This window comes from Triturus cristatus, chromosome 6 (assembly GCF_964204655.1).
Source record: "Triturus cristatus chromosome 6, aTriCri1.1, whole genome shotgun sequence".
In the NCBI taxonomy this organism is placed as follows: Eukaryota; Metazoa; Chordata; class Amphibia; order Caudata; family Salamandridae; genus Triturus; species Triturus cristatus.
This window is the reverse complement of record NC_140589.1, coordinates 729,399,682-729,412,900: the sequence shown is the minus strand read 5'-3', so window position 1 is coordinate 729,412,900 and position 13,219 is coordinate 729,399,682. Positions and strand designations below refer to the sequence as shown.

Genomic DNA, 13,219 nt, shown 5'->3' with positions numbered 1-13,219 from the left:
CACTGAAAGCTTTAATCAGCCGAGTGGTCTATGCCATTCCACCATCAAACACGGGGCAAGTCCACGAGTATCCCCTTTAACATAGAACAGGAAAAGAAAGACAGTTTCCCACTAATTCAAAACTGGTGTGCACATTTTTCACTTTTTAAAGAGTCCAAAATGCAGCAGCCAGTCCTTCTAGCAAGACACTGTGAGAGTCTATCGCCATGTCAGAAGAAAACCTCATATTAACTGTCCAGGACATAAGCTAAAATAAACATTGGCAAAGCCAATAAGATTTACACGACGAATTCGCTATGTCAACTTTTCAGTACTTTTAACGTTACTGGTCACCACGCACAACTATTGCCTTGGCTAATGTTTGCCCAACAGTGGTGTAAGCTTTGGCAAAGGTACTGGCACTATGGCCCTTGGAAAGTGATGGCCATCCTGATTGACACAAGTATGAAAAATACCATTCCAAGATGCCCACCCACAGCTATTGCCTATACAAATTTGTCTGCAAGACTATCAAGAGGTGGGGAGTGGAAAAATGGCAAAGCCGCCATGAGTGCAGGGGCCTCGGCGCTGCTTGGGGTAAAAGAAGAGACCTTAGACCGATGCGTGGGAAGGGGAGGTGCACCAGAGACCCCTCACATAAAGCATGAAATGCAAAGAGAAAAGAGACAGAGAGAGAGAGTATAGGAGAGGCAAAAGGAGGGGCCAAAGTGTGCTGACTTCAACCACTGTAAGCATATAATAAAATATATTAGCTTCAGTAGGTCTTTCGATGACAAACTTGTAAGAGAAACCGAAAAATAAAGAAAATGCATTCACTACGGTAGAATTTAAAGGGAAGTTGTTGGTATCAGTAGGAATTAGCTCGACATAAGTGCAAGAGTCAGAAACTGTGATTTCAGAATTTTGTTGTTCACTTTCCGATGGGCCTTAGATGATGTCAAGCATGGTGGCACCATAGAATATGTAGAAATCAAGTCCAAGAAAATAAGAGGTGTACACGGATCTCAGCAGGCTCTACACACTCAACTGAATGTGCAGTAACATTTGTGGTGTCTCCAAGGAGTATTTGCTGCTCTGAAACGAAGTAATTAGTTGGTGGCTTGTTAGTCACTAAAGTGAGTTACGATATCATATCAAAACACAAGAAGTAAGCACTAGGAAACAAGAATACAAGAGGCAATATTAGCGCCCACATTTTTATTCTCATTATTGAGTTCATTTATACTTAGTAAGTACTGAGATTAGACTATGACACAAGAATAGTTGTCTCTGTGTAGGTTTATACTGTTTATCAAGGCCCCTTTTCCCTTGTCATTTCCAACATAAGCGACCATGTAACATTTTCCAAGAAATTGTATCCCACTTTTTTTATGCAATGGCTTGTTCAGTTAGGAACCTAGTAATAAAAGTAATACACTTTTACAACTCCCTAAATATTTAGCTGTTAAAGTAGCCAGTGACACATAAGCACCACTTTAACTAAATGTCAGATTCAAAACAAGTAAAAGCAGTACACTAAGGAGTAAAATGCAATACAAATGTGAGCACCTTAATACATATTTCAATCCAATTACTGTGCTTTATTGGCCAAAATGAACAGATCTTTCAATATTTTTTTTCTTGCTTAAATAGTAAAATCAAGGATAAACAAAAGTATGACCAAAAAGAAAATAAATCAATTTGGGCATGTGACCAATGTACCAAACTTCCTCATAAAAGCCCTTGTGTCTGGATGCTGATGGCAGTGCTGTTTATTCAATCCAGTCTATGTCCAGGCACCGTGCTATGAAGGCAAACATATCCGACACTTCCTCGATGACTTTGGCTGTTGGCTTGCCCGCCCCGTGGCCGGCCTTGGTGTCGACATAGATGAAAAGCGGGTTGGTCTGCGAGCGGTTCCGCCCCACCATGTACTGCAGCGTGGCGATGAACTTCAGGGAGTGCAGCGGCACCACCCTGTCGTCGTGATCCGCCGTGAGGAGCAACGTGGCGGGGTACTGGGTGCTTTCCTGGTGCGGTGCCTTGATGTTATGAAGAGGAGAGTACCTGAGAAATTAAACCACAGGCGGAAAGATCAATTCTCAAAGATTACATCAAGCATAATCGGCGCTGCACATTATCCTATTATGTTTCACACCTGCAGCCGCCTGCATCAGCTATCAACACCTTCGTTACACACAATGGCCTTCTCAAAAATCAATAAATAGATCAATTACATTGTAAGAGGTGTGGATAATGTTACTGCAAAACCGCTAGCACCATTAGCAAGCCAAGGAAGATGAAAGCGAAGCTGTGCTTACAAAAGACTGCGGACACAAAACAGTATGCAGCTGGTTAGGATGTGGCTTTCTGCGAATGCCATGTGCCAGGCGAGCGGATAATGACAGTGCCTCAAGGCCACCTTTTCCAGCTAATGTAGCAATACAAAGCAATTGTTTTCTTTGCTCTCTGTTCTGACAACATACTGTCACATATACCAATCCAAAAAGAACATCTAAGATTATCTTTCCAGAAGTTCACTTCCATTATTACTCTGCACTTAAGCAGTGTACAGTGGGCCTTTGCCTTAGCATTATAGCCCATTAGGTGACTTTCAATACAGTACAAAGTTTTCCACCCATTCTATAGGTTTTAAACCAGTATGTACAAAATGCAACTGGGCATGTCAGCGATTTGAACCAAATTATCTGCTACCCACCCTCTCCCAAACAATCATTGACAAAACCACTGGTCTGGCCTTGGCTAGCGTGATTTGTATTTAGTGCAGTTAATGTACTTAATTGCAGATATATGCAATTTCCCAAAAATATAAAAAAGAATAGTGCTCCATTCTCCAGGCACACCAGCCCTGCCACTGAAATGTGCTCCTTTTCTGGTGGCTGTGCACTCTTGCTTCCAATCATAATTTTTCACGCTTTTCTGGCCACTACCACAGGACTTCGTCGTTAGGGAGGGACCCTTTCCCCATTCTATTGACTGATGAGATTAATTTAGTTGCTTGCTAGTGGCACATCACTCACACTCCATTACTGCCGAAATGTTTTTTTGTTATTACCTGCATTTAAAGAACTTCACTAGTTTCTTCTAGGAGCCGGATGCAAATTTAAATTAGCATGCATCACATACAAGAAAATTCAGTATCAAAATCTGGTCTACAAAAAAAATATTTACATATGGTATTAGTAGTTAGGTCAACCGCACATCCTAGAGCAATGTATGGGTAGGGTAAGAAGAAGTTTACTTAATAGCACCATCTGTATGAGGGAGGGTGCTGCACTGCTTGAGCTGTAGTTACTACATGCACACAGTGTGTAAAAAGCCACACTCAATAAAGGCTTATGAAACATCCGGTGCACACCTCTATATGAAGTCCATAGGTAAATTACCAAGAATCTACAAATATAAAGAGTTAGGAAACATTTAATGAATAATTCAAGTACAAAGACCCAATCAATTTATGTTCACAAGTTGACAAAATCTGATTAAAATCAACAAGTGAAGACTTGAAACAAAGAAACGGAAAATCGTTGTTAAATTGGTCAGAAGCTGAAGTTTTTAAAGATGTAAAGTCGAGCACTACTTGTGCGATGGTAACAACAGCCAAAGGCCTCGTTTCATGTCTTCACCTGTTGATTTTGATAGGATTTCGTTAACTGTGGACATGAATGGATGACATATTTGTACTCAAATTATTCATTAAATATATTTCCTAATTATATATATTTGTAAATTCTCGGTACTTTACCTATGGACTTCATATTGAGGTGCGCAGGGGATCTTTCATAAGTGTTCCTAAACACCCTTTAAAAATCTGGTGGAATCGAATACTTGCGAGTCTCAATAACCATAGACCCTTACTTAGCGCCCTGTCTGCCAGACTCTCGGTCGCCCGCCCTTAGTCAGGCAGTCCATCAGGATTCCATCAGCAGTGTCCCGATTGGCTTACAACGACAGTCTGACGAAATGCTGGCCATCGGAGTAAGGGCAGAACACCGCCTGCCCTATTTAGGGCTGACGGTCTGCGGTCCCTTTTTAAGTCTCGCCTAGCATTGCAGCGCGCATGCGTTGCTCGCTCTGCAAGACATATTGTGGATGAAGAGATTTCAGAAGGGGACTTGAAGCCCCGCCCCTCATTTTCATTGGCTGGCGTCATCGTTTATGTAAAGCGGTGGCCTCCGATTGAAACCGAGGCTTTTTGGTTTCCGCCCTTTTCGTCCGGCCCATCGGGACTGGATCGTCTACCGTATATTTTCCAGTCAGTGGACATGGAAAATTGAACCAGCTTCCAAATGGGGAGAGGGGGCGCAGGAGGACGATGATGGCGGGGGGAGTAAGACAAGAACAAAGAGAGGCACAGTGGAAAGAAAACTTTAATATCTCATATGATCCATGCAGGCATGGCGACTCTGGTTTGCAGTGAGCAACGGCGACAATCGATATGGAAGAAGAAAGAAGCACGCGTAGCTCCATGGATGCACATGGCTCGCTCTGAAGCAAGCAGCCTGCTTTTTGCACATCATGCCATCGGAAGGTAAGCACCATTCTTTTGTGAATGCTGCTCCATTTGAAGACGGAGGTGGGCATTGTACCATGAAGCCCTCTGAAGCGGGTAGCCCGCATATCCACTCAATCTACAGAAAGCATTTCTTTTGTGCACATTGCTACATGCGACACAATAGATAAGTATTGTGCACATCTCGGCACCTGTAGCAAGCGGCCTGTACTGCAAAGATGCCTCCTTTCAAGTAATATCTGTTGTGTGCACAAACCTCCATTACACACAAAAAGTGCAAATTTCCAATCTAGCACCATAAGAAGGTTACAGCCAGTAGTCGGCGCATTGCTTCATCCTTAGTATTTGCTGTCTTTTGTGCAGCAAGCAGTCTGCATTATGAGAATACATACATCCAAAGCAGTCAGATGGTATTGTACGCATTAGTGCCCGATCGGCTGCAGCCAGGACCTGCACCATAGGCTTTGCATTAGTGTAATATATATAGGCTATGCCACGGACAGTAAACTTGTGTACTATGGCTTATGCAGACCAGCTGCATGAGGCATTCCCTCCATGGCCCCAGATGAGTGCACTATGGACGGAGTTCGAAAGGCCACAGGGCCTCGACACTGGTTTAGCACAAGCTCTGCCCAACTAGCCGCAGTCAGCACAGCCATCGGACACTACACAGAGGTGCAGCGTGGGATATGTTTGACAGGCCGTACCGAGTACCACTGACCCCACACAGGTGCATTATGGGCTCTGCCCTACCGGTCACACCTGGTATGGCCACCTCCTTGGCGTCAACTAGCGTAACATAACTCAGTACTTGTCTCTGCATGTTTAGCTTGCCTGGCGGGGGTCTGTGCCTGTATGCGTTGTGTGTATGCGTAGGCTGTTAACGTTATATGTGCTTGCATAAATGTGATTTTATTTTCACTGGGCATATCCGTTTGCATCCTTTGGAGTTTCTGTGTTTGTGCACTGTGACTTTCGATGTCCTGACAGTGTGTTCTTGCTGCTGACCTCAACTCTTAGTCCATCTTTGTGTATTTGCCTCTGTATGGGTCTCTGTGGCAGTGTCTCTATGTACCTGTCCTTTCATTTGTATGACTGTCTGAATTTGTCTCTATGTGCCACTTTGTAGATTGTGCCTGCTTGATTTCATATTTCTATGTCAGTTTGTTGGCGTTTCTCCATGCCTGTCTTTGTTCGACCTTGTACCTTTGCCAGTTTGTGTGTGTGCCTATTAGTGTTTTTGTGTGCCTGTCTGATTGCGTCTCTCTGTGTCGGTTTCTGTCGGTGCCTGTCTGTCATTAAGTATTTCTCTGCTTAACGATGTGCGGGTTGACCTATTGACCTTTGTGTCTGTGTACCAGGATACTTCTTTTCTTTTAATGTGGGCAATAATTTGATTATATATTGTGTGTGGTAATTTTGTGTCTCTCTACCATGTGAACGAGTTGTGGTGTTTGCGGATCTGTTCATCTCGTTGGACAGTTTATCACTTCCTGTCTGGCTACATGTGCCATTTAATTTCTTGGTATATTTTTGCAAGCATGTTGGGCTACATTGTTCTTTGTTATGGTGTTTGCACAAACGGTGCTTCCAGGTGTTCGTGTGGTTGTCTGTCTGAGTGTAACTGACTGTTGTGAACTGTGGTATGCATGCAATTCTATCTCTGTATCAGCTGAATCTTGCTGTCTGTCCATGTATCTGTGTAACTATTTGCTTGTGTGTCAGCGTGCCTGCTCGTCTGAGTGTGTTAACAAGTGTGCCTGGCTGTATGTGCTTGCCTTTTTGTCAATTGTCCTGGCTTTCCTGTTTGTTTTCCCGTGATTTCCGCCTATGTCCACCCATGCGCCTGTTTATGTACGTGCTATGGGTGTTGGTATGTCTCTCTGCATGCTTCCCACTTGATTCAGAACCCCCACACCGTGGCTTGGACGGCATTGGGTGTAGATGCCTGAATCCATCGCTCCGCCAAACCTGGGAGCGAGCAACAAAAAGAACATGCAAGAGCCGATCGCTTAAGGAAATGCAACACACCAAAAGACATCGGAAAGACTAAGGAAGAAAGCGACCCGGGCGCATGAACCCAACCCCAACAGCGAAGTGAAGAATGTACTGCAAAGAGGAGCTCCCGCTGTGGAGAGGGAGAATCCAAGATGGTGCCCACGAAGTGAGACCCACCACCGCTGCCGTAACTATTGCTGGTGACTGCCCAGCAACGAACACCGGAGGACCCAGCAGCTGGCTTACCTAAGGTTAGTGCTGGGAGCCTCCCGCGGATACCACCGAGGCAACGGGAAACATAGTAGGCGACTCTGGTTGGGAATACACTCCATCAGTTTCAGAACGAAACTGAAATCACAGAAGAGGGCCGCCATCTTAAGTCCGACTGGTAAACAACACGGACTGGGCAAGAAGTAGCTGGAGTGAGACTTCAGGAAAAATAACAAGGAAGGTTGCCGCGGAGGGGGTGCGATAAACAGATCTGCAAATGCACTCAATCGCGTTTGCGTTTGAGAACACAAACACCCTCCAGCAACGCAAGATACCGAAGATAACGGAAAGTGTCAAAGGCGAAAGTAACTTACCAGTGCGAGCCGCCATTACAGATTGGAAAGCAGCACAGCGGTAGATATAGCAGCGAATACAACGTAAGGGAAAGCGCCTTCAGCGCCATACAGCAATAAAGGACGGCAACACCAAAGAGGTTCTTTTCATTTTAATAATGGCAATACCGAATTAGCGATTCTTTAAAAAAATAAAATTAAAAAAAAGGGGGAACTTGTGAATGGGGAGAAAAAAAAGAAGGCAAAAACCAAAGGAAATGATGGACGGAGTGTTGAACATTGCAAGCACTCACCCCCAGTCAACTGATCTGGGTTTAATCCATCACCGTTCTTTAGCCCACTCTGCCACCCCAGTTCAGACATGGCCATATGCAAATCAGTCTGACCCTGTGCCTCATGGGAACAGTCCAGCCCGAACTGCCAAGCCATGTCTTCCCTGGACCGGAAACAAGCTTCCTAGGACCGGTTTCTGGCATTTCAGCCGTCTTCAGCCAGGCTTGCTTGAATCCAGTGGCAAAGGGAGCAAGGGACTCACGTCTGAGCATACCCTGCCAACTTATGGCGAACAAAGCAAAAACCAAAGGAAATGATGGACGGAGTGTTGAACATTGCAAGCACTCACCCCCAGTCAACAGATCTGGGTTTAATCCATCACCGTTCTTTAGCCCACTCTGCCACCCCAGTTCAGACATGGCCATATGCAAATCAGTCTGACCCTGTGCCTCATGGGAACAGTCCAGCCCGAACTGCCAAGCCATGTCTTCCCTGGACCGGAAACAAGCTTCCTAGGACCGGTTTCTGGCATTTCAGCCGTCTTCAGCCAGGCTTGCTTGAATCCAGTGGCAAAGTGGGCAAGGGACTCACGTCTGAGCATACCCTGCCAACTTATGGCGAACAAAGCAAAAACCAAAGGAAATGATGGACGGAGTGTTGAACATTGTAAGCACTCACCCCCAGTCAACTGATCTGGGTTTAATCCATCACCGTTCTTTAGACCACTCTGCCACCCCAGTTCAGACATGGCCATATGCAAATCAGTCTGACCCTGTGCCTCATGGGAACAGTCCAGCCCGAACTGCCAAGCCATGTCTTCCCTGGACCGGAAACAAGATTCCTAGGACTGGTTTCTGGCATTTCAGCCGTCTTCAGCCAGGCTTGCTTGAATCCAGTGGCAAAGTGGGCAAGGGACTCACGTCTGAGCATACCCTGCCAACTTATGGCGAACAAAGCAAAAACCAAAGGAAATGATGGACGGAGTGTTGAACATTGCAAGCACTCACCCCCAGTCAACTGATCTGGGTTTAATCCATCACCGTTCTTTAGCCCACTCTGCCACCCCAGTTCAGCCGTGGCCATATGCAAATCAGTCTGACCCTGTGCCTCATGGGAACAGTCCAGCCCAAACTGCCAAGCCATGTCTTCCCTGGACCGGATACAAGCTTCCTAGGACCGGTTCCTGGCATTTCAGCCGTCTTCAGCCAGGCTTGCTTGAATACAGTGGCAAAGTGGGCAAGGGACTCACGTCTGAGCATACCCTGCCAACTTATGGCGAACAAAGCAAACACCAAAAGGAAATGATGGACGGAGTGTTGAACATTGCAAGCACTCACCCCCAGTCAACTGATCTGGGTTTAATCCATCACCGTTCTTTAGCCCACTCTGCCACCCCAGTTCAGACATGGCCATATGCAAATCAGTCTGACCCTGTGCCTCATGGGAACAGTCCAGCCCGAACTGCCAAGCCATGTCTTCCCTGGACCGGAAACAAGATTCCTAGGACTGGTTTCTGGCATTTCAGCCGTCTTCAGCCAGGCTTGCTTGAATCCAGTGGCAAAGTGGGCAAGGGACTCACGTCTGAGCATACCCTGCCAACTTATGGCGAACAAAGCAAACACCAAAAGGAAATGATGGACGGAGTGTTGAACATTGCAAGCACTCACCCCCAGTCAACTGATCTGGGTTTAATCCATCACCGTTCTTTAGCCCACTCTGCCACCCCAGTTCAGACATGGCCATATGCAAATCAGTCTGACCCTGTGCCTCATGGGAACAGTCCAGCCCGAACTGCCAAGCCATGTCTTCCCTGGACCGGAAACAAGCTTCCTAGGACCGGTTTCTGGCATTTCAGCCGTCTTCAGCCAGGCTTGCTTGAATCCAGTGGCAAAGGGAGCAAGGGACTCACGTCTGAGCATAGCACGCTGGACATGATTCTGAAAAAACTGGCGGATGTCCATGATCTGGCAAAATCAACTAAACAAACTACTGATGCTATCCAGCTGGAACTGGCCGCGGTCAGAGCTGGTATCCATGCAGCGAACAATAGACTAACGGAAATAGAACAGAGGGTGAGCGATATAGAAGATGGTGAACAAAAGGCAAACAAGGCTCTGTTAGAACTATCCAAAACTACTGCAATACTTCGTAAACAAACAGCAGAACTAGACGATCGTAACAGGAGGGGAAACATTAAAATGCTAGGGGTCGCCGAAGGAGAAGAGGAGAAAAATGGGTTGTGCATCGCCTTCATACAAGACATGATCCCAAAAATCACTAACATTAAGTTTGACCTCCCCTTTGAGCTAGACAAGGCCTACAACGTACCAGCCTACAAAACCTCAAATAAGGCGATCCCACGCCCCATAATATGCAAACCTCTCCGATTGCAACACATGGAAGCCATCTTCGCAGTGGCCAGGAAACAACAGAATATGCAGTGGAACGGCCAAAAAAATAATCCTCACCCAAGACTACTCCAAACCCACAGTGGACATAAGGAAGGGGTTTCTGGGCCAGCAAGACATTTTAAATAAGGAAAACATCATTTTCTCATTCCTTGGCCCCACAAATTTCAGACTCACCGACAAAGGCAGAACGCACGTCTTTGAAGACTCCAAAGATCTGACCAGATACCTACAAGGCCCCACACAGCAACAGATGGAAACCTCTCCAGCAAGCACAAGAAAGAGGCAAGCCTCGCCAGACCTAAGTGTGGAATGAAGGAATGTACAAAGTCTCAAAACTGTCTATGCAGGCAGTCTCAGAACTTTGGATCTACCTCTACTTTAATACACACGATCTACCTCAGACAGGACCTAACCTCACTATATCTACCTCGAATGGCTGACCCAATCTCAGGAAAGAAACCTGAAGAACAAGTTACTTACCTTCGGTAACGATGTATCTGTAAGAAACATTAGTTAGTTAGATTCCTCACCTTAGAATATCCCCAGGCGTCAGACTGGATCCGGAAGATTTTTCATCAGCAATACCCCTTGCGCGTCGCTAGGAGTCGTCTGCGGCTCCGCGTCCCTCGCGCGCTGACGTCAGTTCTTGTACATAGCCTTCCGCGCCAGGAACGCAGAGCCATGCAAGATACCGACACTGGTGCCAAAAAATTCTAGGGCCCTGAAAGGGATAGCCTTAACCCTAGATGTCAGTTCGCAGAACGGGGAGGATGGGTGGGTCGGTGAGGAATCTAACTAACTAATGTTTCTTACAGATACATCGTTATCGAAGGTAAGTAACTTGTTCATCTGAAAGAAACACGTTAGTTAGATTCCTCACCTTAGAATAGATACCCAAGCAATACCAACCCCGGTGGTGGGTCTGCGAACCAAGATCACACCAGAAAGTCCTGGAGGACAGAACGGCCAAAGAAGCCATCCCTCCGGACTTGGCTGTCCAGGCAATAATGCCTGGCAAATGTGTGCAGCGAAGCCCACGTTGCCGCCTGACAGATGTCCTGCAAAGGGACCCCCCGTCCCAAAGCAGTAGTAGCCGCTGTGGCCAGAGTAGAATGTGCACGCAGCCCAACAGGCGGTTCCTTTTTTGCCAAGGAATAACAGATTTTTATACACAAAACGACCCACCGGGAGATGGTCCGTTTGTGTACAGCTTTTCCCTTCTTTGCACCCACGTAGCCAACGAAAAGCTGGTCGTCCACCCGGAACTGTTTAGTGCGGTCCAAATAAAAGGAGAGCGCACGTTTTGGGTCCAGACGGTGGAGCCGCTCTTCCTCTTTGGAAGGATGCGGAGGCGGAAAGAAGGTGGGCAAGGTGACAGATTGCCCAAGATGAAAGGGGGTCACCACTTTCGGTAGAAAGGAAGGACGAGGCCGAAGGACAACCTTGTCCGGATGAACAGATAGAAAAGGAGGATTAGACGATCGAGCCTGGAGCTCACTCACCCGTCTAGCCGAGGTGATGGCTACCAGGAAAGCAGTCTTAAGAGTTAGAAGACGAAGAGGACAATTGTGAAGAGGCTCAAAGGGAGCGCACATCAGGAATGTCAAACCCAGATTCAAGTCCCACTGAGGCATTACGAAGGGGACAGGAGGGAACGTGTGAGTAATGCCTTTAAGAAAGCGTGACACTACAGGGGACTTGAAAAGAGAGGGCTGATCAGGAAGCCGTAAGAAGGCAGGGAGGGCAGCAAGATAACCTTTCAAGGTGCCCAGGGCAGAGCCCTGCTGGGCCAAAGAAAGAAGAAAGAGGAGAACCTCAGTAAGAGGGGCGGAAAGGGGATCCACAGCCTTTGCTGTGCACCATGCCACAAATTTGTTCCACCGGCAGGCGTATACCGTCTTTGTGGAGGGACGCCTGGCTGCCAGAATGATATCACAGACTTCAGGAGGCAAGTCAAATGGCATCAACTGCCGCCGCTCAATCTCCACGCATGGAGGTGGAGGCTGGACAGGTTCGGGTGGAGGACCGTCCCCTGCTGCTGCGAAAGAAGATCCTCCCGAAGGGGCAGACGTATCGGAGGATCGGTCAACATACTGAGTAGCTCGGGATACCAGTACCTTCGTGCCCAATCCGGAGCCACCAAGATGACTTGGGCCCCGTCGCGCTTGATCTTCTTCAGCACTCTGGGCAGAAGTGGTATAGGCGGAAAGGCGTACAACAGACCGCAACTCCACTCGCGACGAAAAGCGTCGCCGAGCGAGTGCCGCCTTGGAAATACCAACGCGCAGAACTGCTGACATTGCGCGTTCTCGTCGGTGGCGAATAGATCTAACCAAGGCTCTCCCCACTGCTGAAAGAGACCTTGCGCCACCTCTGAGTTCAGACGCCATTCGTGATCCATCATGCACCGGCGGCTGAGTTCGTCTGCTCTGGCGTTCAGAGAGCCTGCCAGATGTTGAACCACCAGGGTGATGCCCTGGTGTTCCAGCCATGTCCAGAGGCGCAGAGCCTCCTGACAAAGGGTCCACGACCCCACCCCGCCCGGTTTGTTGCAATACCACATGGCGGTGGTGTTGGTTCAGAAAACTGGGGTCGCCCGGAGCAGGGCGGTGGCGCCTGGCAACGTTCCTATCCACAGGAGGGACTGTGGAGGGCTTGGACCAGGTGCCCTGCAGAACGTCAGTGAGGGCCTCATTGAATGGCAGCAGAGGCTCAGTGGAGCATGCGGCAGACTGAAGCACCTCAGTGAGGATGTTAGTCCTCACAGCCACGGCAGGCAGCTCAAGCCCAAGGGCTTCGGCCGCCTTGCGCAGCACCACAGAAAAGGCTGCACCCTCCTTCGAAGCCACAGTCGGAGGAGAGATGAATCCAGTGTCTGGTGAGGTATCCAACCCACTGGCCTCCCCCAGTTCATCTGCCCAGTCCTGTGCAAGTTGGCTCTGAAGGGCCATAGGGTCATCAGACCCCTCCCAGTCGCCCCCGTCATCCGATTCCTGGTAAACAGGCGGAATGATCGGAGCCGGTCGATAGACAATATGTGTCTCTAGCGGCGTCGGATGTGGCGTCGGGCCGCACCGCATCGGCGTCGGGACCGGACAGGGGCTGAACTGGGGATCGACATCGACCGGAGCCGGCGTCGGGGGTGGTATCGGTGTCGGCGGAGGAGGCGTAACGAGGTCGACCGGCGTCGACGGGGGCCCAGGCTCGGGCCCCTCGGGGACCTGCGGCATCGGGGCCGGAGCCTCCAACGGCGCCGGGGCCGGAGCCGCCGGCATGCGAGGTCGCACAGTCGAGTCCGCGGGGCCCGAAGGCGCGCCAGCGGGCGTCGCCGGCGGGGCCAGGTTCCTCATGGCCGAGAGGAAGGCACTGACCTCCGCCGGCGTCGCGTCAGTCCCAGGGACCGTCGGGTATGGGGACTTGCGCGGCACCTGCGGCTCCTGCGGAGCCGCGGGGGTGGAACC

General features: G+C 48.6%; 1 protein-coding gene across 2 annotated transcripts in view; it reads right to left on the bottom strand.

Moving 5' to 3' along the window:
* Positions 1-1,182: 1,182 nt before the first annotated feature.
* PREP (prolyl endopeptidase) overlaps positions 1,183-13,219 on the bottom strand; it is a 692,721-nt gene continuing 680,684 nt past the window's right edge. For both annotated transcript variants that reach the window (XM_085611249.1, XM_085611250.1), the window contains exon 15: positions 1,183-2,046. In XM_085611249.1, coding sequence (XP_085467375.1) covers positions 1,752-2,046 — 295 coding nt within the window. In that variant the 3' untranslated portion in view covers positions 1,183-1,751. The remainder of the gene's footprint in view (positions 2,047-13,219) is intronic.